Genomic DNA, 27,583 nt, shown 5'->3' on the forward strand with positions numbered 1-27,583 from the left:
TGAAAACCCATCTCTACTAAAAATACAGAATAAGCCGGGCATGGTGGCACACGCCTGTAATCTCAGCTACTCAGGAGGCTGAGGCACAAGAATTGCTTGAACCCTGGAGGCAGAGGTTGCAGTGAGCCAAGATTGCGCCACTGCACTCCAGCTTGGGTGATGGAGCAAGACTCTGTCTCAAAAAAAAAAAAAAAAAAAAAAAATACGAATGAGTAGAAATTTCTGGTTTCAATGGCTGTGTGATGTGTGATACAGCTGGCATGAGTAAACTACTTCTCACATTTGATTTTAAAAAGGGCACTGGATGATGAAAATTGAACAGTATTTATCCGACACTGTCCAAGAAGAAACATGAATATTCTGGGCCACTAGAGAGGTCTGCAGCGTCAGGGGAGGGATGTTCTGTACCTGGATAACACTTCCTTCTAGACATTCTACTCACTATGACAAAGGAAAAGTTAAACTTGGGAACCGAGACACTCAAACACTGCCTTCCTTTTGTTCCCAAATACAGCTGTAATTTCACATGGTTGTTTTATCTTATGTGAAATGTAGACTTACTGAGCATGAGACAAATGTACCGCTGACTTTCCCTCCATTTCCTTCTTTTCATGTGCTAAATGTAGATTCACTGAGCACCAATAATAAGAGCTCACAAGGATGTAACCACTTGCCTCACTGTCTACCCTCCTTTTCTTCCCCCCGCCTGCTTGCTCTTTCCCCTTTAAATACTGAAGTTCCGCAAATCCTCTCGGGGAAAAGCATAGGACAGGTCCTCCTGTGACTGGTGTTTCTGTTTCCCGGGCACATCCTCAACCTTGGCAAAATAAATCTCTAATGGATTGAGTGCTGCCTCAGTCACAGTTTCATTTACACTTTCAACCTTTTCTGACTTCATCCTCTAGGGTATTTCTTTCATGCACATGTGAAAAATCAAACTCTACAAAGCAGCTGTTCATTCCCTTGAATCCTGACACTTAAATAACATCACAACTAAGAGAGCTGCTTTCTCAGGACAGCCGTTCGGAACCACAAGACTTCAGAGGTAAGAAAGCAGGGAGAACACAACGCTAAATTTCTTGGAAAATTTTTTTATTCTTCTTGCCAACATTTCTTTTGACATTTTATTACTTAATTATGTGATATTAAGAAACAATTTGGTTGCACATTATTTTCAAAAAGCAGTAAGAAAGTAGATGTTGAGAAAGAAGGAGGTCCATAGGTTTTTCAATAAAACATTAGAAACATTATAAAAAAATTATAAAAAACTTGTTGTTTTTTTTTTTCATTTCCATTACATGGAAATACATGATCAAAGATCAGACTAACACATTTTCAAACAGGCTTGGGTCGAAACAGAGCTCTCCATTTCTTTCAGATGAGCCTTTTTTTAGGCTCTTTCAGAAGCATTTCACAATGAACAGAGGTCTTGCCAGCTCATTTCATTAGTGGAGAAGCAAAGGTATGATGGCAGAATTATGAGAAGATGGAAATAAGGTCTGAGGATATGGCTTGAACTCTGAGACCAATTATCTTTGAGTTATTCAGGCCAGGATAGAAGCTTAGAGAGGATCGAGGCAAACCACGAAGGGAAGCAGGTGCAGGACAATGCCCATTACAGGCTTTTACAGGCTTTACCACCAACTCGAAATCGATCTTCTGGCCCCACTTCGCAAGGTTGAAAAGTTAAATGAGGAAGGAGCCTGCATTGTTCGTAACATAACACAATACTTTCACTTTCTCTGATTTTTTAAGGTACAGCTCTTCAAGAATTTCATTTTTAAAAATCATCTGTAAGGGAAGAAAACATGCATTTAATTCAAAGACTGATTTTTTTTTTTTTTTTTTTTGAGATGGAGTCTTACTCTGTTTCCCAGGCTGGGTGGTGTGATCTCAGCTCACTGCAAACTCCACCTCCTGGGTTCAAGCAATTTTCCTGCCTTAGCACCTGAGTAGCTGGGATTTTGGGTGCCTGCCACCACACCTGGCTAACAGTTTTTTGTAGTTTTAGTAGAGATGGGGTTTCACCATGTTGACCAGGCTGGTCTTGAACTCCTGACCGCAAGTGATCCACCTGCCTCTGCCTCCCAAAGTGCTGAGATTACAGGCATGAGCCGAAGATTGGTTTTCATACAAACGATTCCAAATAAAATATCTAATGATGACAATCTGACACAAATGACAATGCCAGACGCTTGTCAGAAAATATTATATATGTATACATTTTAAGGCTGTTACCATCCTCTATGAGAAATACCAGCACACACCCACCTCCCCACATCTCCCCAAAACAACAGTAACAACAAACCTTTCACAGCACGGGTGAACTTGCTCTTCTGCTGACTTACTTTCGACTTGGGTTTCTGATCCTACTTATGTACTTGTCCGGGCTACCGGCGCTCATTACCGTAGTATAAATTGTGAGGCTGAAAATAATGAGAGGAAATTTTATGTACACATCATTTTCTCTAATATGCCAGAGACGGAAGAAAATGACCAAGTGCTTCCCTAACACCTGGGATCTGGGACAAGGCCCTTTATGCCAGAATATTTTAATTCTATGAATCAAGAGGTCAAAGTGCTCTTTCCTCCTATTTTGACAACACTGTGGAAGGCCAAGTTGGAACTTAAAACTCTCAGACTTAATTAGCCGCGTGTGGTGGTGCCTGAAATCCCAGTTACTAAGGAGGCTGAGGCAGGAGAATTGCTTGAACTTGGGAGGCGGAGGTTGCACTGAGCCAAGATTGTGCCACTGCACTCCAGCCTGGGCAACAGAGTGAGACTGTGTCTCATAAAAAATAAATAAATAAAATCTCAGACTCCTCAGAGCTCTACCCCAAGGCAGTGGGGGAGACCAAGCCTGGGCCCTCACCCTGGCTCTGTCCTACCCCCAAGGGCCTTACTTGCATACATGTGACATCACCGCCTTCACATTCCCCAGCAAGCACCTACCCCTGTGCTCTCCCTCAGTGGCCGTGCACCACCATCAGGAGAATACCACCCAGGGAAGAGGAAAACACAAACCCTGGAAGTGGAGGTGGGGTTGTTCAGGCTGAGAATTACAGGGTCCTGGGTACTTGGGCAGACTCTAGGTGGGCAAATGCCCTTGGTCCAGCAGATTCCTTACACCATGATTTGGGGGGTGGTATCACAACTAGAGGAATTCCAGAGGAGGGCCTCTAAAGCTCCAGGATCAAGGCACCTGCCCCACCCCTCCACCTTGCCCAGATCTAAGGATGAAAAGTATAGTGTCATTGATTCCACATTCCGTATAGGAAGAGACCTAAACAACTTGAGCACATGTGCCCACATGCACACACACTTGTCTTGGAATCCAACTGAGGTGCATGTGCAAAATATCGGAGCTGGGTTGTTCAGAAACAGGCAGAATTAGTAGCACTGGGTCCACAGCTAAATCATACACTCAGTTAAAGATAGCACTATAAGCAAGTGCAGAGCTCGTCCAAGGGTAATGGAGGTTCTCTGAACAGGACCTTAGTTGCTCGTTTACTTTAGTCATGGTTCTATTCTCCGTCACTGTTTTAGTATTTTCTCTGCTGATGAGCCACAGCAGAGGATGGAGTTGTATTGCAGGTGGGTGTAATTCTGCAGCACAGCACAAGGGAGCAGCATAGAGCTAACTGCCTTTGTTCAGACTACTTTTTTGTTGTTTTTCTGTTTTCTTTTTCTTACAGTTACACTTATTTCTATTAACGTCACACAACTGAACAGCCTCGGTTGAGGTTAATCATTACATATAAAGGGCCTGAGAGTCAGAAGTCTGTGTTAATTCTGGCTCCATGGTGATTGTTACTTAAATGCAGTTTCTCTTGAGTTTTCAAGTATACAACAGAGAAAAACACTACTTGGAGAACTGTGTATAATTTCTAACAATTGTATTTTGACCAAACCATTTCAGAAACCATTTCAACATTCACAGCTGTTAACTCAATAATCCTGCTTCTGGGAATTCAGTCAAGGGAAATAATCTGAAAGTAAGCAGGGGAGAGGCACACGAATATGTTTATTTCAGAGTTTTAATAAAGGAAGATATAACAACTGGAGAATGCTTAACTCAATTATAATACAGACAATTGGCCACTGCCACCATGTAAAATTACAAGGGCTGTTCAAAGCAGATAAAATGCTTCGTTTTATTAAAATAAATTTAACTATTTATTATAATGCTAATTTTTAAAATATATATTCATCACTTCTTTTTTTTTTTTTTTAGATGGAGTGTCCCTCTGTCGCCCAGGCTGGAGTGCCATTTTGGCTCACTGCAACCTCCGTCTCCTGGATTCAAGCGATTCTCCTGCCTCAGCCTCCCGAGTAGCTGGGCTTACAGGCATGCACCACGATGCCCAGCTAATTTTTGTATTTTTAGTAGAGACTAGGTTTCATCATGTTGGCCAGGCTGGTCTCGAACTCCTGACCTCAAGTGATCCACCCGCCTTGGCTTCCCAAAGTGCTAGGATTACAGGTGTGAGGCATTGCGCCCAGACAGATCTATTCATCACTTCCATAATTACCTAAAAAAAACTGTAAGAACACAAAAATATTTTATTAACCCCTATTTAAAAAATGACTATTAAAAGGGCAAAACTGTGCCCTGCTATGATGGGTACAGTCAGTAGTGCATTGGACCTGGCTCCTACAGGCTGCTGAGGGCCAATTCTTAAATATGCAGGAAGTGTATGAGCCAACTGTAAGCTTGAAACCAGCCATGTGGGAGTATTCACACCATGGAAGTCAACAAATGCTACAAATTTGGGAATTTTTTTGTTTGCCCCTTCCCACACAAAGAGCTGGCTTACTAGCAGACCACTGGGTATGCTTTGTTGCCCAAATAGCTCACTTGTTTGAGTAGCAGAATACTAATTCGTTTTCTTTTCTTTTTTTTTTTTGAGACAGAGTCTCGCTCTGTTGCCCAGGCTAGAGTGCCGTGGCATGATCTCAGCTCACTTGCAGCCTCGACCTCCCAGGTTCAAGTGATTCTCCAGATGCTGCCTCCCAAGTACTTGTGATTACAGGCGTGCACCGTCATGCCTGGCTGATTTTTGTATTTTTCGTAGAGACAGGGTTTCATTATGTTGGCCAGGCTGGTCTCGAACTCCTGACCTCAAGTGATCCACCCGCCTCGGCCTCCCAAAGTGCTGGGATCACAGGTGTGAGCCACCACGCCTGGCCTGCTTTCACTTAAAAAAAAAAAAATTGTATGTGGATAAAAATCCTAGACTATAGACTAGAGAAACCATTGCTCACAGAATGCTGCTATCAAGGGTACAGGCTAAAAAAGAACATTAACTTAGTGAATTGTCAGTGGAACAAGGAACAGCATCGGAGATAGTGGAAATTCCTCGGGAAGATAAAAGAAAACCAAAAGTATTCAGAGTTTATTTCTAAGGAGCTCCTAATGGATGAAGGCTGTCCACAGCTACCTGACTGAGTTAGGAGGAACACCTCACTGCCAGCATATTTCAAATGTAGGAGTCAAGAGGTCAGCCAGTCAAAGTGTTTTTCCTCCTAGTTTGACAACACTATGGCAGGCCAAGTGTGAATTTAAAATTCCCAGAGCTGGCCGGGCATGGTGGCTCATGCCTGTAATCCCAGCACTTTGGGAGGCCGAGGCAGGCAGATAATGAGGTCAGGAGATTGAGACCATCCTGGCTAACACGGTGAAACCCTGTCTCTACTAAAAAAATACAAAAAATTAGCCGGGCGTGGTGGCGGGCATCTGCACTCCCAGCTACTCGGGAGGCCGAGGCAGGAGAATGGTGTGAACCCAGGAGGCAGAGCTTGTAGTGAGCTGAGATTGAGCCACTGCGCTCCAGCCTGGGGAACACAGGAGACTCAAAAAAAAAAAAAAAAAAAAAAAATTCCCAGAGCCTCCTTCAGGGTCACTCTATTCTCTTTACCTTTGGATTGCTTCATGGACTTCTCACCTGATACATATTTGTTGATCACCCCCCACCCCCACCCCACCCATAGTAGTCCCATGAGAGCAGAGACTTTGTTTTGCTCGCTGCTGTACCCACAGGAGCGCCCCCACAGCCTGGTGACAGGAGCCCTCAGATCCTTGCTGAGCCAAAGAGTGCGTGAGTGAGTTCACTGTTCTGGAGTGATGTGTGAACAGACATGTTTAACAAGTCACTTACTTGTTATAAACTGGAACCACCGACAAAACCTGCATAGGAAAAAGTCATATTATAGAGAAGATTACGTAGTAGAAGAAATACACAAAGAATATCTACGGAGGGCCAGGTGCAGTGGCTCAGGCCTGTAATCCCAGCACTTTGGGAAGCTGATGTGGGAGGACTGTTCAAGCCCAGGAGTTCAAGACCAGCCGGGGCAACATAGAGAGACCCTGTCTCTACTAAAAAAGAAAAAAAAAGATGTCTGTAGAAAGAACATAACCACTCTTTAGTGTATCTTGAAGTGATAGTTATAGACTATTTTTTTTGAGACAGAGTCTTGCTGTTTCACCCAGGCTAGAGTGCAGTGGCATGATCTTGGCTCATTGCAACCTCCACCTCCGGGTTCAACCGATTCTCCTGCCTCAGCCTTCTGAGTAGCTGGGATTACAGGCACACACTACCATGCCTGGCTAATTTCTACATTTTTAGTAGAGACAGGGTTTCACCATGTTGGCCAGGCTGGTCTCCAAGTCCTGACCTCAAGTGATCCTCCTGTCTTGACCTCCCAAACTGCTGGGATTATAGGTGTGAGCCACTGCACCCGGCCTGACTTTTTAATTCTTTCTCTTTTTTTCTTTTAAACAATGAACATATATTACAACTATGCCTTTTTCTTTTTAACATAAAGAAAAACTTTGGTGAAGATGGACATTTTAACTTATATAGAAGCAAGTTCAGAAAATGGCATATAACTTTTTTTTTTTGGAGACGGAGTCTTGCTCTGTCACCCAGGCTGGAGTGCAGTGGCGCGATCTCGGCTCACTGCAAGCTCTGCCTCCCAAGTTCACACCATTCTCCTGCCACAGCCTCCTGAGTAGCTGGGACCACAGGTGCCCGCCACCACACCTGGCTAATTTTTTGTATTTTTAGTATAGATGGGGTTTTACCGTGTTAGCCAGGATGGTCTCGATCTCCTGACCTCGTGATCTGCCCGCCTTGGCCTCCCAAAGTGCTGGGATTACAGGCGAAAGCCACCACTTTTAATAAATGATTTCAACCAAATAAAATTTTTACCCTAACATTTTCACCTACCAGAGGATTTCACGGAGCTTTTCATATTCACTATTAACAAAACACCATACATCCTGGGTAAGCGCGACACTGTGACACAAGTTACCTGGAAAAGTGCCTCCAGGCTGAGGTTTGCTTGTCCCGTAGCATTAAGGGCCTTGATGGCAGGTGTTCTGTAAGGACAAAGGTCGAAGGTCACTTGGCACTTCAACAAGCACTGAAGCCCATCAGCTGTCGTTTTTATGAGGCACAATGCAAGCTCTAGTCTCATTATCTCCCTTTCTCCAAAACAGATTCTGGCCCCAAGCCTGTTTCCTGCTGAGGCCCAGTTCACCACGGTGGAATTCATCCAGCAGCTGGGACGGTTGGCACCATCTGCTCAAGAAAGCTGGGATGATGAAAATGTGTGGCTGCAGAACTGAACAGTGGCCAAACTTGTGGGGCAGTAAAGCCAAGGCAACCTTATACAGCTACCTGCACTTTGGAACTGTGCTGACTTATAGAATGTTTACAACTTGAAGGGACAATAAAAACCCTTGACTGGTTTATTATTTAAATAAGGGAAATAATTTCCTTCTAAAAATATCTTGCCTAGAAGACCATGAACCTGGCCCTTTGCTTTCATTTTACAGATGGGTAAACAGAGGCCCGAGAGCCACCCAGTGAGTCATTAGCAGAGCTGGTGGTGGGCTCTAGGGCTCCTGACCCTGAGACCCTCCCAACACCCGCCCAGCTGCTGAGAGGCTCTGCCCATTGCTTTCCTCCACACAACACTCCCTTCCCGGCCAAGACACTGGTGAAGGGGCCCAGGTACATTTTCTGGGAGAGGATGGCACCCGTAGGTCTTGCAGGTTCCTGTGACAGAATGGGCATATTCTCCTGACCACAAGAAAACACTGCAAACCAGAAAGCACGTAGCAGCCTACCTCCGGTCATCTCGCTTGGGTGCTGGCTTCCAGTGGTCGTAATTTGTCTCAACTCGGAACCACCTACAACAGAGCACATCATCTTGTCTTATCCACAACAATTTACGACATAGCAAAGGAGACATATGAACAAATTTTAAATACCCTTCATTCCACCAATTTGAAAACATGATTATTTGATACAGAATGACCAGAACTTTCGGTTCTACTTACGCTCCATTCAAAGGATCTAGAGGCCAAATGTCTGCTGGGCCATCTCTGTTCCTCGTGATGACCACCCCCTCCTGGGGGGACGTGCCACCAACAATGTAATAAACATCAGCAATGAGGGGAGTCTTGGCCAACTTGCCAACAGCTGCTTCGAAGTTTTCTGACTCATTCAGGGTCTGAACAAAAAGAAGAACTTGCATGAGCAACCTCACCTGCAGCTGGGTCTGCACCAGATGATGCAAAAATGATCCAAAGCACATTCTCCTGATATGCTGTGTCATGACTATCACCTTGATCTGCTCTGACCTTATCCTCTTGTCATCAGAGCTCCTAAGATGGAAGAAATGTCAGCTTCAAAGGGGGTGCCAGGAGCAGCAGGAATTTCTGACAGGAGGAGAGAACTGTTGACAAGTCCTAGGCCTGGCTCAGCAAACACGGGCTGTGTGCTCTCCAGGCAGATCGCCCTCACAAAGGACTCCTCACGCTTCTTCATTCATTTATTATTTCAACAGAGTTTTCTTGAATACCTACTCTGTGCCAGGCACTGTGCTGGTGTGGGGATAGAGCAGTGAATGAGTCCACAGGTCCTATTCTCCCTAAACCTCTGAGGAAGACAGAAAAGTCAACAGCCAATGGTGACAGTGTAATGAGTGTTCACATAGGAGATGCTATGGATGTCACTGTAGGGGACCCATCCTCACCAAAGGCAGTGGAAGAAGTACTGCAGGGAAGCATCACATGAATTGAAGCCAAAGAGACAAACACAAGTGAGTGGTGAAAGTGGTGGTTGCAGGGTGAGGAGTGGCAGTGGGGAGGAGGGTTCTAGTTCGATGGACTAGACTGGCAAAGGCTTGGGGATGAAAGAGCATGCGCTACATTAGGGGCCTGAGCTTAATAGGTGTTCAGACACCCCGAGGGCCCAGGAAGACTTCCAAAGGCCTGTGGCAAGGATACTTAAGGGGATCACTCCCGAAATCTTCAGATTCCATATGGGCTCCTTCCCAGAGCTGATCTGCTCAAGAATATCCTTCGGTGGAGGGCCTGCTCTTCTTGTCTCCACCTTCACAACCATTCTGCTGCCATGTTTTAAAGGAAGTACATTGTATGCTCACCCATCCTGGATATTGCCAGGGCACATTGTCAAGGGTGGAGGTGGTGATAGAGTCAAACAAAAGAACAATTCAAGATATTGGTGTCTGCAAACGCTCCATCATTCAGTACCATAAACCCTAACAGCAATAAGTATAAGGCAAGAAAACTCTACAAAACCCATGGCAGGGCTTTGTAGAGTTTTATTGCCTTATACTTAGCTACTCAGGGAGCTGAGGTGGGAGAATTGCTTGAACCCAGGAAGTGAAGGTTGCAGCGAGCCGAGATTGCGCCGCTGCACTCCAGCCTGGGCGACAGAGTGAGACCCTGTCTCAAAAAAAAAAAAAAAAAAGAAAGAAAGAAATGATCTGTCCTAACTTGTTTGACTGTAGGTCATATGATCCCTTTCCAGAGAGGATCCTGCCCTGTACCCAGAAGAAGGAAATGTATGGTCAGAGAGGCCAAGAAGAATCTAGACAGACAGGCCTAGCTGGGTTTCCCCACTCCATTTATTAGCCCTGGATCTACCTTTTTGTCTAATCATATTTCTACATGGCATTCCATACTTTGTTAAACCTAAGCATAAAACTGGACAATGTCCCCTGTATCTCTGGGTCTTCATTCTGAAGACTCCTATGTCATGTACATGTTAAATAAATTTGTATGCCTTTTCTCCAATTAATCTGCCTTTTGTGAGTTGACTTTTCAGTGAAACTTCAGAGGGCAAAGAGGAAATTTTCCCCAGGCCTTTGCAGAGGTAATAGGAGTGATGAAATATTAGTTTGCTTATGTTGCCTATACCATCCCCCAACTACCATAAAATTCATTGCCTCTAACCTGTGACAACAAAGCAAAAGAACATCATAAAAAATAATGAAGGCAGTGGTGACTTATTTTACCCAGGTGACAAAGTCAGGGAGTGCAAATGCCTCATCCATCTCAGGAAATAGAGGAAATGGGCAGTGACTGCTAATAGACATGGGGGTTCTTTCTTCTTTCTTTCCTTTTTTTTTTTTTTTTTTTAGTCTAGGTCCCAGAGGTTTCTTTTGTTATTTTATTTATTTACTTCTTTTCAGACATGGAGTCTCAATATGTTGTCTGTTGGACCTGAACTCCTGGGCAGAAGGGATCCTCCCGCCTCAGCCTCCTGAGTGTCTGGGACTGCAGGCGAGCACCATCACACCCAGCAGATTCGTCCTTACCAGAGAGCACAGCAACCTCAGCATAACGATTTTTTTCTGTTTCCTTACCAAGAACTTTTACGTTTTTGATACAGGAGATAGAAATAAATTATTTAGGTAGCTAGGGTAAAAGAGTCCTTGGCAAGGCTTCCTTTCTAACAAAAAGTAGCCCAAGAAGTTCTTTTTTTCTAACAAAGAGCAGCCTGAAAAGTGGAGCTGCAAACATAGACATAAGCAAGCTGGAAGCTTGCACAGGTGGATGCCGGCAGCTGTGCCAACAGAAAAGGGCTACCTGGGGGCCAGGCATGTTCAACATGGAGGCTCCATCTTCCCTGCTTTTTTCTTTTTCTTTTTTTTGAGACAGAGTCTTGCTGTGTTGCCCAGGCTGGAGTGCAGTGGTGCGATCTTGGCTCACTGCAACCTCTGCCTCCTGAATTCAAGTGATTCTCCTGCCTCAGCCACCCAAGGGGCTGGGATTACAGGCACCCGCCACTACACCCGGCTAATTTTTGTATTTTTAGTAGAGACGGGGTTTCACCAACTCCTGACCTCAGGTGATCCACCCGCCTCGGCCTCCTAAAGTGCTGGGATTACAGGTGTGAGCCACCGCACCCGGCCCATCTTCCCTTTTCTTTGTCACCATGTGTACAGTAAGGAAGCAGGCAACATGGCACCAGCCAGGTAGAGAATCCATCTGCATAATAAAAGATTAGGGTGTGGGCAGACAGCTTTTCGTGCCCTATGCAAATGGCACATCTGGTCCAACCAATCTTTCCTGCCCTATGTAAATCAGACACCGCCTCCTCAAGCTCATCCATAAAACCTCCTGCATTTCCCCGTGGAAGCGGCAACTCATTTTTTTGGGACCTCTCTTGCTACAGAGAGCTCTTCTCTTTCTTTCGCCTATTAAACTTCCACTCTTAACCTCACTCTGGTGTGTCCGCATTCTAGTTTTCTGTGGCCCTGAGACAACAAATCTCAGGTATCACCCCGGACAAAGATGCCATTTCATTTTCACTTAAAGGAAGTACCTTACAGCTTCTTTTTGTCATACCCAAGTTGCCGGCATCTCTATTCTTGCACTTTGTGGCAAATTATGCAGTACGATAAGGGTTCCTTGAACACAAGCACTGAGATGCGGTGACAGTCTGATAGTTGAGACAGTTACTAGGTGACTGATTTCATCCCACTATTCAGAATATTGTGCAATTTAAAAACGATGAATTATTTCTGGAATTTTCCATTTCATATTTCTGGACCACAGTTGACTGTGGGTAACAGAAACCAAGAATAAGGGGAGACTACTGTAGATGTGGCCTGGAACCCAGCACATTTTAATAGGTTCTTGTAGAGCAGATGTTCCTTTTTATTGTGTGCACAGCTACCTTCTAATGCATTTGCTTTGCTAGTTTGGATATTTGCAAATGGAGATTTTAAAAGGAAAGTACATCTGTCTCTGTAGAAGAGCAAAATATTATCTCCTATCTCAATCAGCTATTGTGGAAAACTCTGGCCTATGACAAAGATTCTCTCCTTGACCAAACTCTAGCCAGGCTCCTCTGAGTCCTCTTCTCTATTACACCTTGACCCTGGCTTATAAAGACTCGAACAAATACTAATAGTTTCTAACAGCTCAAGGCCACGTCTCTCAGATGACTAAGCCCCCTTAAAGTGCCTGTCTGAGAAAACTTCAGGCTATCAAAAGAACTTGACATTTGTTCCAGCCAACACCTGAAGGTAGGGCCCCTGTCTCCCTGGCTCTGTGGGAGGGTAGGAGCAAAACTTCTTTTCCTTTTTTTTTTTTTGAGACGGAGTTTTGCTCTTATTGACCAGGCTGGAGTGCAGTGGCGCGATCTCGGCTCACTGCAAGCTCCACCTCCCAGGTTCATGCCATTCTCCTGCCTCAGCCTCCCGAGTAGCTGGGACTACAGGTGCCCTCCACCACGCCTGGCTAATTTTTTGTATTTTAAGTAGAGACAGGGTTTCACTGTGTTAGCCAGGATGGTCTCGATCTTCTCACCTCAAGATCTGCCCGCCTCGGCCTCCCAAAGTGCTGGGATTACAGGTGCGAGCCACCGTGCCCGGCCTGGAGCGTAACTTCTAAGTTCTAGTTAGCAAACTCAAATTGGTTTCACATGAACCAACCCCTCCTTTCCACTTTTCACTTTTCTGATTCTCCTAAGCTCCTGTTCCCTCACCTCCTTTTAAAATACCCATCACCTCTGCACAAACCAAAGTTGAACTCAGTTCACACTGGACTCTTCCTTACTGCAATAGCTTATACTGATTACAATCTGTCCTTACCACTTTAACTAGTGTCTGGCTTTATCTTTGGCATTTATCAAAAAGGTTTATATGCACTTTGCAAACATTTAGTTAGATGCTTCTTCTTTTAAGGAGTTCCTTACATTAAAAGCAACATTGTTAAATGACACAGAACGGTTTAGAAGGTGGAAGTGGAGTTAAGGAGGGCTACACATTAAATATACTCACAGCGCGGATCAGCCAGCTGACCGGAATGTGTCTCTGAAACAGGGCAGCGATAGCATTCTCCCACCACCAGCCTTTATCTGCCAAGTTGAGTATATATGTTATATATGTGTGTGTGTGTGTATATACACACATGCAACAGATATGTCATTTTAGCAAGGGAATATAGAGAGATATTCACTCAAGTTTTGAAAGCAGAATCTTTTGTACCAGGATACAATGGTAATTATGTTAAAGGAAATAATTCTACTAATTATACCAGACAAAATAAAATTACGTAGCTGTCAAGGGTAGTGTCTTAATAAATATTAGGAAGAACATAGAGAACTTGAATCTTCCACACCTGTGATTTGTGCTCACATTTAAAAAAAATACAAATTTGCAATCATTTCCCAAAATTACTTTTGGACAACTTTTAAAAGTCTGTTAGGGGATTCATTGCCAAACAAAAGTTTTCATTCAAAGATAAGTAATGGCAATACGAGAAAAAAATGGACAAATTGAATTTCACAAAAAATTTTTAAAATTCTGTGCATTAAAAGACAGTATCAGCCAGGCGTGGTGACTCATGCCTGTAATCCCAGCACTTTGGGAGGCCGAGGTGGGCGAATCTCCTGAGGTCAGGAGTTCAAGACCAGCCTCACCAACATGGTGATACCTTGTCTCTACTAAAAATACAAAAATTAGCCGAGCATGGTGGCAGGAGCCTGTAATCCCAGCTACTCGGGAGGCTGAGGCAGGAGAATTGCTTGAACCCGGGAGGCAGAGGTTGCAGTGAGCCAAGATCGGGCCACTGCACTCCAACCTGGGTGACAGAGGGAGGCTCTTGTCTCAAAAAAAAAAAAAAAGACGGTATCAACAGAGTAAAAGGCAATTCACAGATTGAGAGAAAATATTTGCAACAATAAGGGATTAATATCCAGAGTATTTAGAGAACTCCTAAAACTCAACAAAACAAACATTCCAATTAAAAAATGGGCAAAGGACCAGATGTGTTGGCTCACGCCTATAATCCCAACACTTTGGGAGGACCAGGTGGGAGAAGTGCTTGAGCCCGGGAGTTTTAGACCAGCCTGGGGAAAATAATGAAACCCATCTCTACAAAAAATTTAAAAATTGCCAGGCATGGTGGCACATGCCTGTAGTCCCAGCTTCTGGGGAGGCTGAGGCAGGAGGATTGCTTGAGCGCTGTTGGTCAAGGCTGCAGTGAGCTGTGATTGAGTCACTGCACTTCAGCCTGAGTGACAGAGTGAGACTGTCTCAAAACCAAAAAATATGGGCAAAGGACTTGAATAGACATTTCTCCAAAGAAGATATACAAATGGCCAGTAAGCACGTGAAAAGATATTCCGTATCATTAATCATTAGAGAAATGCAATGAAAACTACAGTGAGATGCCACCTCACACCCATTAAGAAGGCTACTATTGGCCAGGTATAGTGGCTTATGCCTGTAATCCCAGCACTTTGGGAGACCAAGGTGGGCGGATCACTTGTGCCCAGGAGTTTTAGACCAGCCTGGGCAACATGGCAAAACCCTACCTCTACAAAAATTACAAAAATTAGCCAGGCATGATGCCACATGCCTGTAGTCCCAGCTACTCAGAAGGCTGAGGTGGGAGGATAACTTGAGCCTAGGAGATTGAGATCAGTCATCCGAGATCCCACCACTGTACTCCAGCCTGGGTAATAGAGTGAGACTCTGTCTTAAGAAAACAAAGAAAAAGAAAAAAAAACAAAAACAGGCCTTGTGCAGTGGCTCATTCCTGTAATCCCAGCACTTTGAGAAGCCGAGGCAGGAGGACTGCATGAGCTCAGGAGTTTGAGACCAGCCTGGGTAATATAGTGTGACTTTGTTTCTACTAAAAAAAAAAAATTTTTTTTTTAAATTTTTTAACGACCCCCCCGCCAAAAAATGGCTAGAATTTGACTGTTTCTAGTGTAAAGAAAAGACAAATATTTAAAGTAACACATATCACAATCAGATCATGCATACATGATCGTGCGTTTATGAATGTGTGATTTGAGACAGTGAGACTCTGTCTCAAAACAAACAAACAAATAAACAAAAAACTGGGCAAAGTACTTGAATAGATATTTCTCCAAAGAAGATATAGAAATGGCCAGAAAGCACATGAAGATATTCTATATCATTAATCATTAAGAGAAATAAAAATGTGATTTGCATTTCTCTGTGATATGAATTTAACACATTATCACATGTGCTCCCAAAATATGCACATGTAATGTGTATCAATAACAAAATTAATTTTTTAAAAACCCACTCTAGCAATTTTGAAATATGTAATACATGATTGTTAACTGTAGTCACCTTGCTGTGTGGATCACCAGAACTTATTCCTCCTGTCTAACTGAAACTTTGTACCCTTTGACCATTTCCCTTTTTCCCCAGTGCATAGCAACTACCATTCTACTCTCTGCTTCTATGAGTTCAAACTTGGAGATTCCACATATAAGTGAAATCATGCGATATCTGTCACAATAGGTTTTACGCAGGGGAACAACCTGACCATTCTAGTTGCTGGGTAGGGAAAGAATTATAGGAAGGTAAAAATAGTAGCAAGGAGATCAGGTGGGTTGATCAGGCAGTACAGGTGTGACAGGGGCTAGCTCAACAGTGGAGGCAGAGAGAATGGACAGGTACAGTCTAGTTCTGCTGTCAGAGCTGATAAGACTTAGGGAGTGAGAAAATGTGGAAGAAATACATTAGGATAAATAACTGTTTACTGTGGACACTGATATATACTCAATCATCATCTTCCCGGTAAAGCAGAGAAGAATAAACAACCACACTGGCTGGGAGCTGTGGTTCACACCTGTAATCCCAGCACTTTGGGAGGCCAAGATGGGTGGATCACCTGAGGTTCGGAGTTTGAGATCAGCCTGGCCAACATGGTGAAAACCCATCTCTACCAAAAATACAAAAATTAGCTGGGCATGGTGGCACGTCTTGTAATCCTAGCTACTCAGGAAGCTGAGGCACAAGAATCGCTTGAGCCCGGAAGGCAGAGGTTGCAGTGAGCCAAGATCGCCCACTGCACTCTAGCCTGGGCGACAGGGCAAGACTGTCTCAAAAACAAAAACAAAAACCAAACCAAACCAAACCAAACAAAAACCCAAAAAAACAACACCATGAAGTCAATCAGGGTTCATCAGAGGAGCAACACTAAACTTTAAGATACTCCTTGTATATATCCTTCTCCTTGATTCAGCTGCACACTGAGGACAGACACAGGGCTCACTTATCTCTAGGTTTCCCACATACTGTGGAACTAAATGGTGTTCCCCTGAGATCTGGGGCATGGCAGTGGGAATGTCAATGAACAGAGCAATTGGGTCAGGACTCAGGAGAGCAATCTGAGAACTTCCTCTCCCACCACTAGCTGTCATTTCATCTCACAGCCTATGTCCTTCTCTGCTTAACGAATGGAGTTAAAAATAACAGCCTTGCCTAACAGGACTGTTGTGAGGGTCTAAGAAGAAGACATGTGAAGATGTGCATGGTAAACCAGAAAGTGCTTTACAAATGTTGCTTGTATAACAGCATCATATATCCCCTAGATTATCACAGTAGTTTCCAAATGGTCTTCTGCTTCCATCTTAACCTAACACAATCCAATCTCTACAGAGCAGCAAAAGTACCAATTAAAAATATAAATCACATCTGTTCACTCCCTGGCCTACAATCCCCCTACAGCTTCCACTATGCTTAAAATCCATACTCTTCACTGTGGCCCTGCACCATGCCCTCAGCCTCTTCTTCACTTCTAATGTCACTACCCACTTACTCCACGCTATAACCACACTGACTTTCTTCGGCTTCTGAAATCCACCAAGCTTATTATTACTACCTACGGCCTTCGTCCTTGCGGTAAGTCCACCAGAAATGGTCTTCCCCTGGCTTCTGTAGAACTAGCTCCTGGATCACATGGATCAGGCCTTCTCTGACCCTCTGACCTGTACTAACCACTCCACCTCCTCCTTCACTCTCTATCACAGCTTCCTATTTTGCTTTCTTTGCAACACTTATTGCTACCTGAAATCATCTTCATTGCTTCCACGCATACTGTCTATTTTCCCCCACTAGGATGGAAGTCCCTGCCACATAGTGGGTGTTCTGTATGTTCTGTTGGGCGAGTGAAGGAAGTGCTTGGATAGAACTGAACAATAATGTAGCTAAAATTACACAGGAGTTTGTTTTGATTACCTCGTTCATCACCAGAAACTGTAAACTTGTGTGGGCTCTGGCCAGTCCATAATCCTACATAGCCAATAAAAGTAGTTCCTGTGAATGCAATCTGAAATCAAGAGATACATGGATCATTCCACCATTCCAATCAAATACACTGAAATTATCTGTTTTGCCCCACAGTTTTCTGGATTTTTAAAAAATAATTCCAACAAAATAGAATAAAACTCTGAAATAGCCTTCTAAGACAGAGGTTCTTAACCTTAAGCTGGGGTGGGGGGCGTGGTTCATAGATAGATTTTAGTAGATTTGTGACCTTGGATGGGAAAAAAAAAGATGCATCTTTATGTTCACTAACCTCCAACTGAAATTTAATTCCTTCTGTAATGAACGCATGCAACAAATCACGCAATCATAGTGGTGCCTATAATTTTGTCACTAGTAGAAATCACAGGGTTTTTCACATACACAATGTTGGCTGCAGATATTTTGAAACACTGTCCATAATTTACTACTTTGAAATCATGGTAATTATTAGACCCATTGCTAAACCTTACTATTTAATGTGTTAAGAAAAAGTATAACATTGAAATGGCTGTTTTCAACACAACTGATTTTCTTTGTAATCACACACATTTACTATGTATTTATAAAACATTATTCACCAAAGGGGTGCACAAAGCAGGTTAAGAAGCCCCATCCTAGAAGTAGCAAGTGGAGTTTTACTTTAAAACTTGTTTTGAAGCTGAGCGCAGCGGCTCACACCTGTAATCCCAGCACTTTTGGAGGCCGAGGTGGGTGGAACACCTGAGGTCGGGAGTTCAAGACCAGCCTGACCAACATGGAGAAACCCTGACCCTACTAAAAATACAAAATTAGCCGGGCGTGGTGGGGCATGCCTGCAATCCCAGCTACTAGAGTGGCTGAGGCAGGGGAATCGCTTGAACCTGGGAGATGGAGGTTGCAGTGAACCGAAATAGCGCCATCGTACTCCAGCCTGGGCAACAAGAGCAAAACTCTGTATCAAAATAAAATAAAATAAAACTTGTTTTGATTTGATTATAAGAGATAAATATCACATATTTTATAAGCTCTGTGACGTTAGGAGAAACAAGTGGGACTGTTCACCAATAATAATCACGTTTGAATTTTAAATATTTAAAAATCCTTTTACATAGCTCTTTCATTTAATCCTCACAACTATCCCATTAATTATAGGCATCACCCCCACTTTAAATTAGGTCACGAGCTCCAGTGATTGCAAGATACCACTATGTAACCTGCAGGAGAAAAATCAAACTCTATATGTCACCGAGGCTGGAGTGCAATGGTGCAATCACAATTCACTGCAGCCTCAACCTCCTGGGCTCAAGCGATCCTCCTACCTCAGTTTTCCAAGTAGCTGGGACCACAGGCGCATGCCACCAAACCTGACATATATATATATATATACACACACACACACACATATATACTTTTTTTTTTTTTTGGTTTTCCTAGAAACAGGGTCTCCCTATGTGGCCCAGGCTGGTCTCAAACTCCTGGGCTCAAGCAATCCTTCTGTATTGGCTTCTCAAAGTGCTGGGATTACAGGTATGAGCCACCACAGCTAGCCATTATCAGTTATTTCTGATACCAAATTTTATTTTTCAAAGAAGTACTTTGGCCAGGTGTGGTGGCTCACGCCTGTAATCCCAGCACTTTGGGAGGCCGAGGCAGGCAGATCACTTGAGGCCAGGAATTTGAGACCAGCCTGGCCAACATGGCAAAACCCCATCTCTACCAAAAATACAAAAATTAGCTGGCTGTGGTGGTGTGCACCTGTGGTCCCAGCTACTCGGGAGGCTAAGTCAGGAGAATCGCTTGAACCTAGGAGGTAGAGGCTGCGAGCTGAGATGGCACCATTGCACTCCAGCTTGTGACAGAGCAAGATTCTGTCTCAAAAAAAAAAAAAAAAAGTACTTAAAACAGTATCTGACTCATACTGTTTGATAAAAGTTAACTAATACTGTTATGTTTTAAGAAATAAATAGTCCTAGATTGATATTTTCCTTAGAAAAATTAGGTCAGTAATGTTTTTCATTTAATTATTTATTTTTACCTTATTTGCTTATAAAAATAATTTAAGGTGGCTGAATTACAAGGGAGAATGCAGTGGCCTTAGTTTTATAAATGACCTCAGCCCTCAGACTTACTGAGGGCCTCCATGAGTGCCTCATCTCCACGGATGATGGTAAAGCAGAAATAAGTCTACCTTACTACTCAAGCCCCTACAAATGTAATTACGTGGAAAATAAAAAGTAATTATATGGCCACCTCATTTGCATGACACTGTGACCCTGAGGGTCACTCTTGAAGGGCTGAGAAAATTGAAGTTATGAGATCAAAAATCACATCATAGTTCTCAATTACCATACACAATGATAAATAATTTCGAGATATAATTTGTAAGATATTTTATCTTGCAGCTCTGAAAATCTGTCTTTACTTCTGTTTGTACTTCCCAATTGTTTCTGCCTAGTCAGTTGACATAAACAAACCCTTAGCAGGGAATTTTAAGTTATTTTAAGTTACAGCCTAATTGCCTGGTGCAGTGGCTCAAACCTGTAATCTCAGCATTTTGGGAGGCCAAGATGGGCGGATTATCTGAGCTCAGGAGTTCAAGACTAGCCAACATAGTGAAACCCCATCTCTACTAAAAATACAAAAATTAGCCGGGTGTGGTAGCACCCTCTGTAGTCCCAGCTATTTGGGAGGCTGAGGCAGGAGAACTGCTTGAACCCCGGAGGCAAAGGTTGCAGTGAGCCAAGATTGCGCCACTGCACTCCAGCCTGGGCGATAGAGTGAGACTCTGTCTCAAAAATAAAAACAGTAAAAATAATAATAATAATAACAATAATAATAATTTATAGTCTAATTAAGGCTGAGCTTTGACAACGAAAACTATCAGTAGGCCCAATGCCTGGGTTCTGGCCCTACCTCTGCCATGTCTCTGCCTTGTGATTTGGGGCAAGTCAGTCTCTATGAAGTTAGGCCCCCTCATCTAGAAAGTAAAGATAAAAATGTTGACTGATGCCTGCTTCGCAGGGCTGCTGGGGGGATCAAATGAGGTCCTGTGTATGACAATACTTTTGTTGTTGTTGTTGTTGTTGAGATGAGTCTCACTCTGTCACTGGGCTAGAGTGCAGTGGTGCGATCTCAGCTCACTGCAACCTCCGCCTCCCAGGTTCAAGCGATTCCCCTGCCTCAGCCTCCTAAGTAGCTGGGATTACAGGTACCCACCAAAATGCCCAGTTAATTTTTTTTTTTTGTAGTTTTAGTAGAGACAGGGTTTCACCACATTGGCCAGGCTGGTCTTGAACTCCTGACCTAGTGATTCGCCCGCCTTGGCCTCCCAAAGTGTTGGGATTACAGGCGTGAGCCACTGTGCCCGGCCAAAAATACTTCTAAGATTACAAACACTAGACAAGAATGAGAGATGAATTATTTTGTGGATAACCTGTTCTTAATTTCATAAAACAATTTCTTGGCCATGAGTCCTCCATAGAAAAGCAATACCCAAGAGTAAACTGTCTACATTCAGTAACAGTCACCTGAGTACTGACGGTAAAGCTACCTCTACAGAATATTTCTCTACAGATTATTTCATGGGAACTCCAGGAAAAACAAGAACAAAAGAAGAAACAACTATTAGAGTGAGTTTCAGAACAGCTAAAATAATTTATTTTCATTGCATTTATTCCTTTATCTCTTTATAAGAGTATTAGCTCATTATAGAATAATGGAGAAAAAACATGAATAAATAATAAATAAATAATAAATATCCCATCATTCAGTAATAAAACAATATTTAGCAGATTTCCTTTGAGAATTTATTATGCATTTATAGTATCGTTACCACTTAAAATCATTTTCAAACTAATTCAGCTAGAAAACAAATTATTAATAGTGGTGAAGTAAAGAAATGGGACTGGAAAGGAGAAACTTTTACTTTAAATATTTCTGTACTGTTTGAATTTTTTATGAAAAAAAGTGTTTGTAAAAGCAGATGACTGAGTAGTTAGTAAATGAGTTTTTAGTATTTGTGAATCAACCCCTAAATGCAAAGAACAAAGGGAATACAGTCCTTGTCCTTACAGCCAAAATCTGGCTCTTGCACACTGTATTCTGTTTTACGGCAAAACATGCTTTGTGTACTCAATGAGCATTGATTAATTCTGTCTCTCTAAATGTTTACACAGTGACAACAATATATAGTAGATTATAGTTTTAAAGGGATCATGCTATAAACAAAAAATCAAAGTATAATTTTTTAAAGATCATACACAAGAAAGTGGTGTGGGTCAATCATACTTGCAGAATGAAGGACCATTTATTATTTCGCTACAACTTTACACAGACTACTTCATTTAACATTTATAACTATCTCAGTAAAGTAGTTACGCACCTCCATAAGTTGTAGTCGGCAAAATTAGGGAATGAGTAATTTCTCAGGTTCACAAAGGAAGTACAGTAATTGATAGAATCAAGATTCAAACCTGGTACTGTCAGATCCCAAAGTTGAGTGTTCCTAGTTATTGCGCTACCCAGCCCCTCCATATTCCAGAAGCAGCCTGGGCATGGGAAAGCAGAGGAAAGAGCTGACTCTGCCTAAGTGGATGATTGATCACTCTCTAAAAGAGATTTCCCTATGGAAAACTAGGTGACCTCTTTAAGTAGACACTCAATAATAAATAATAAATGACCGTCCTTCCTATAAGCATAATTGATGTAAACCTCTCTTCTGCCTTTGTTTTTCCAGAGGTGTGATTTTTCTGTGTCTTATACTGATAACACACGTAAGTTAGCAGGCCATCCAAATGACTGCTAACTTGAGTTTGCAAATCTTTCTGATTTCTTATCTTATACAGTATGTACTATACCTGCCCATTCTTTAAGAATTGCACATCCACGGTCAACTTGCGTAAGACATTCCCAAAAGGATAATCCAGATTCCGACCATGGTAAATGTGGCCTCTGGAGTCTTGAGCCACAATACTGGTGCAGAATCTGAGAAAAGGGAAAAGTCCAACATGAATGAATAAGACAAATAAGAAAAAAAAGGAAAAGGAGTTTTTCATTTGTAAAACAAATCCTCAAAGTAAAACGGTTTTTCTTCCTTATGACTGACATATGTGCTATAATGCTTGTAAGAATACAGATTAACAATTCAAGATGAAAAACACAACTGGATACAACTTATCTGTGCTCATTCAGTGTTTCTCGGGTGTTTGCCCTTAGCACACATGCAAGGCATCATAAGCATAGTGAGTGAGAATTTCATCCTCAGTCTAAATCTGCAGTGAAACTAACCCATCCTGGGCTCAGGAGACCTGTGAACTCTGCTTTTTCCTCTGCTTGGCAGCATGTATTCTATTTAACACATGATTCAAAGCCAGCTCAAGCTCACCTCTCCACATATTAATTCCTCAGAGCAAATAAAGTAACACTAAACCATTGTTTCACAAATGTTTCATTTTGTCCCCTTGGGAAAATGGCTGGCTCTTAAGGGACTTGGCACTTTTCCTGTCTCCCAGCTCCTTGCACAGATATCATAATTTTTAAAAAGGGGGAATCTCTATGAACAGAAGTTCATAGAGAAAAAAAGAAGAGGAGGCTTGTTAAGTATCCATATTTTCTGAGAATACTTAACGGTACATGAAAAAATGTATTTATAATAAATATTTATAAAATATTTATATACAGTGTATCCAATACCAGGGGAAAAATATGTATATCCACATGAACAAAACTGAGAGAAAATATCCTGGAAGGTTTTTCTGGTCATTTTTAAATAACAGGATGGTGGTTAGCTTTGTTTTTTTACTTTTCTACATTTACTGATTTTCTACAATGATTACATGTTACTTTTATAATTGGGGGGAAAAGTGTTACTTTTTGTTTGTTTGTTTAAAGGTGGAAACTTGGGCCAGGCACCAGAAGGGTGACTCAGGCCTGTAATCCCAGCACTTTGGGAGGCCAAGGTGGGTGGATTATGTGGTCACGAGTTTGAGACCAGCCTGGCCAACATAGTGAAATCCCGTCTCTACTAAAAATATAAAAATTAGCCAGGCATGGTGGCGCATGCCTGTAGTCCCAGCTACTTGGGAGGCTGAGGGAGCAGAATCACTTGAACCCGGGAGGCAGAGGTTGTGGTGAGCCAAGATCGCGCCACTGCACTCCAGCCTGAGCAACAGAGTGAGACTCCATCTCAAAAATAAACAAAATAAAATAAAATAAAGATGGAACCTTGGTCAGTTTTAATTCCCTCCAAGGTTTCTGTTATTTATTTATTTATTTATTTATTTATTTATTTATTTATTTATTTTATTATTATTATTTTTTTGAGTCTCTGTCACCCAGGCTGGAATGCAGTGGTACAATCTCAGCTCACTGCAGCCTTGACTTCCCAGGCTCAAGTGATCCTCCCACTTCAGCTTCCTGCGTACTGGGACCACAGGTACAAGCTACCATATCTGGCTAATTTTGTGGTATTTTTTGTAGAGACAAGGTTTTACCATGTTGCCCAGGCTGGTATCAAACTCCTGGGCTCAACAGATCCTGGTATCGAACTCCTGGGCTCAAGAGATCCATCTACCTCACCCTCCCAAAATGCTGGGAATGCAGGCATGAGCCACTGTGCCCAGCCTCCCTCCAACGTTTCTGAGTTTAACTTCAAAGAGTTCAGGTCAGGGAGAGAACTGGTAAGACATGGGAAGTACTAAAGCAGAGTTTGTAGAATCTCCCTCAAAGGCGATTTTTCAAAATTGGCAAGATAACAATACTTTCATATCAGGCCCAAATGTTGTGGTGTGATGTAGCAGTGCACAAGCACGGGAGACAAATGAGGAAACAGACTCTGCTTTGAGAGGCACTGCAGCGAACTGGAGATTCCCATGCTTCTAGCACTCACCAGCCACCTGACTTCCAGCAAGGTGGCCCCTCTGAGGCTTGGTTTCCACATCACAAAACAGATGATACCATCTTCCCCACGGGGCTGTGTTCATGAAGTACCTGGCACCCAGTAGGCTCAATAAGGGGTAGCTAGTATTATTCTAATTCAAGAAGGCTTACTTCCAACATGAGAAGAAAGCATTTCCTTTGTTAATGCTAGTGGAATTGAATGGTGCTTTCTTTTTTCTTTTTTTTTTTTTTTGAGACGGAGTCTCACGCTGTTGCCCAGGCTGGAGTGCAGTGGCGCGATCTCGGCTCACTGCAAGCTCCGCCTCCTGGGTTCACGCCATTCTCCTGCCTCAGCCTCCTGAGTAGCTGGGACTACAGGCGCCCGCCACCGCGCCCGGCTAATTTTTTGTATTTTTAGTAGAGACGGGGTTTCACTGTGGTCTCGATCTCCTGACCTTGTGATCCGCCCGCCTCGGCCTCCCAAAGTGCTGGGATTACAGGCTTGAGCCACCGCGCCCGGCCTGAATGGTGCTTTCTATTAGGCAATTCTATAAATACCTTAGTATCAAATCCAAAAGTTAGAATGTTTTTACTGGAACTTTTGCTTTAATCTGTTTGAATATGGTGACTCCAACAGATGAGGGTAAAAATGATTCGTGATTTTTCATTGAGAAAGCCGTAAGTTAAAAATAGGAAAAAGTTGGAGGTAGGAGAGGGAGGTGGTAAAATTATAATAACTTAGTTCAACTGAAAGGCATGTTATTTAGCAGGCCTGTGTCTTTTCTGTGCCTGAAAGCATTTCCTGAAGAGGAAGGCAGTCCCAGTGCTTTTTAGCTTACTCTGCCTAGGTGTTCTGGGAAAATGCCTGGGCCAGTAAAGTTTCATTATTCCAAGATCTTTTCTACCCCCATCATCTTTAGGCACCAAGAAGCTCTAAGTATGTACAAGAGGTTACGAGATGAAGCTAGTCTGGTGGCAAAATAATAAGTATTAAAGGGAGAAACCAAGTCAAAACCTCCCTTTATTCCAGAACCTGTTGCTGAGCCCATAAACCTTTAGTGGTCCCCTGCACTTTGCCTGGGATCAACCACACACTCCATGTTGCTTTCACTTCTGGGTGCACTTTGTTCTTTTTGATACAGAATCCTGCTTTGTCACCCAGGCTGAAGTGCAATGGTGCTATCTCAGCTCACTGTAACCTCTGCCTCCTGGGTTCAAGTGATTCTCCTGCCTGAGCCTCCCAAGTAGCTGGGATTCCCAGGTGCCCGTCACCACGCTTGGGTAAGTTTTTTGTATTAATAGTAGAGACAAGGTTTCACCATGTTGGCCAGGCTGGTCTTGAACTCCTGACCTCAGGTGATTCACCCGCCTCAGCCTCCCAAAGTGCTGGGATTACAGGCGTGAGCCACCACGCCCAGCCTGGGTGCACATTTTATCATGCCCACTTCCTGGTCCAAACACTGGCTGGCCCTATTAGAGCAGTGTTCCCTGTCGCCCCAGCCCTGGTGGACACAGACACTTCAGCCATGACACACATGAAAGGAGAAATGTAGGGCGACAAATATAGGCAGAGATGAGCCACTGCCAGTATAGAGATGGAAGGCCACTGAGTTAACTAAAGGGTCCAGATAAGAGGAGGATTAGTTTCAAAAACTTCCTGGAAAAGTACATTTTGAGCAGAAGTTTTTTTTTTTTTTTTTTTTTTTTTTGAGACAGAGTCTCCCACTGTTGCCAGGGCTGGTGTGCAGTGGTGCGATCGCGGCTTGCTGCAACCTCCGCCTCCCGGATTCAAGTGATTTTCCTGCCTCAACCTCCTAAGTAGCTAGGATTACAGGCGCCCGCCACCACGCCTGGCTAATTTTTTGTGTTTTTCGTAGACGGGGTTTTACTATGTTGGCCAGGCTGGTCTTGAACTCCTAACCTCGTGATCTGCCCACCTTGGCCTCCCAAAGTGCTGGGATTACACGCGTGAGCCACCTCGCCCGGCCTTTGAGCAGAATTTTAAAAGTAGGATGCTACCTGGATTGGGGGAGAGAAAACCCCGGGCTACTGGTAGAGGGAAAGTTCAATGCTGACTCGGAGAAGTTGCTTTCCCTCTCGAAGCCTACGATCTGCAGCTCAGATTTACCCAGAGAGGCAACGCGGAAGCACTGTAAAGTTTCTGGGCAAGCAGGCACCACCCTGTTTTTATCACACGGAAAACATGTTTCCTGCCGCTAGCCTGTGTCAGGAGGCCCCAGCAAGTCCCGCGTTACTCCGCACCGGCTTGGGGCACTCACGCGGAGGACTCGTAGGCCAGGTTGACCAGGAGGCAGTCCGCCAGGCTGACGTTCAGGAAGTCACACATGCCGCGGATCTCGCCGGTGAAGGGCTGGGGCAGGAAGCGCTCCAGCTCCAGGACCACTTTTCCGATCAACACGTGCACCCACTTGGGGACTCTATCCCTAGAAAAGAAGAGCACGAGGGCGTCTCACCCGCTCAGAGGTCGGCGGCGTGACTTCGTGTGCACTGCGAGCGGGGCTACATCCTTAGGGCGTGAACTGTCAGTGCCACGGCTACCCAGGCAGTGGACCGCCCAGGCGCCGCGTCACTCAATCTGCAGCCTCCCGAGGGTGGGGGCGGGGGTGCGAGGAGGGGCAGAGGGTGGAAGCTGGGCGGGGGGCAGGGAGGGGAGGCGGCGGGGAAGAAAACTCGGAGATGGGGAGGGCGAGTGAGGCTGGTCCCAAAGGGCCAAGCTTGGAAGGCCCGTGAGGCCCGCAAGGAAGGCGCGGTTGCCCCTCTTCGGTAGCAATGCAGCCCGGGCGACAACTCGCGCCCCACGCTGACCCAGAATGGCTCAAGGACTGGCATGCCACGGGTGACACCGAACTTGAAAGCCAAACCTGCCGCGCTGGATTCTCCCCAACCCCGACACTGCTCAGGGCGGCAGCCAAAGCCAGTTCTCCAAGGGTGGCGGGGAGTAAAGCGTCCCGGTTTAAAGCACTCTGAGCAGCGCGCGTTTGACTCCGAACCGCACCGCCGGCGTACCCGCAGACCCTGTCCAGGGCCCCAGCTCACCCGATGACTTGCGCCATCGCTGCGCGTACCAAGTCCAAGTCGTAGTGCCGCAGCACCGGCAGCCAGCGCAGCTCCGGGGCCGCATCCAGGCTCACGTTGAAGCGCGGTGCTGCTGGGGGCGAGGCGGCGGACAGTCCGGCCTCGGCCAGCAGCAGCAGCAGCAGGGGCAGAAGCCCCGGGCGCGCCTCCGGGTCTACTGTCCGCATGGCTCCGGCTCCTGCGGCCGCAACTCGGAGAGCTGCAGCCGCTGTCGGAGCCCGGGTAAGCCGTG

At 44.2% G+C, this 27,583-nt stretch overlaps 1 protein-coding gene across 3 annotated transcripts; it reads right to left on the reverse strand.

Annotated features, from left to right (window-relative positions):
- Nucleotides 1-1,073: 1,073 nt before the first annotated feature.
- LOC105477269 (N-acylethanolamine acid amidase) lies at nt 1,074-27,583 on the reverse strand. 3 transcript variants are annotated; one of them, XM_011733705.2, is made up of 11 exons: nt 27,313-27,583; nt 26,535-26,699; nt 22,236-22,362; nt 17,332-17,422; nt 13,108-13,184; nt 8,348-8,520; nt 8,135-8,197; nt 7,315-7,381; nt 6,159-6,187; nt 2,309-2,426; nt 1,078-1,791 (listed from the first exon to the last, which is right to left on the reverse strand). In XM_011733705.2, the coding sequence occupies exons 1-10, from the start codon at nt 27,516-27,518 to the stop codon at nt 2,345-2,347; spliced, it is 1,080 nt and encodes a 359-aa protein (XP_011732007.1). In that variant the 5' UTR covers nt 27,519-27,583; the 3' UTR covers nt 1,078-1,791; nt 2,309-2,344. The 3 variants fall into 3 exon arrangements, 2 of the variants coding, with proteins under 2 accessions (XP_011732008.1, XP_011732007.1); XR_984587.2 differs by lacking the exon at nt 6,159-6,187 and having other exon boundaries at nt 1,076-1,791; XM_011733706.2 differs by lacking the exons at nt 13,108-13,184; nt 17,332-17,422 and having other exon boundaries at nt 1,074-1,791; nt 27,313-27,554.

Source organism: Macaca nemestrina, chromosome 3 (assembly GCF_043159975.1).
Source record: "Macaca nemestrina isolate mMacNem1 chromosome 3, mMacNem.hap1, whole genome shotgun sequence".
Lineage (NCBI taxonomy): Eukaryota > Metazoa > Chordata > Mammalia > Primates > Cercopithecidae > Macaca > Macaca nemestrina.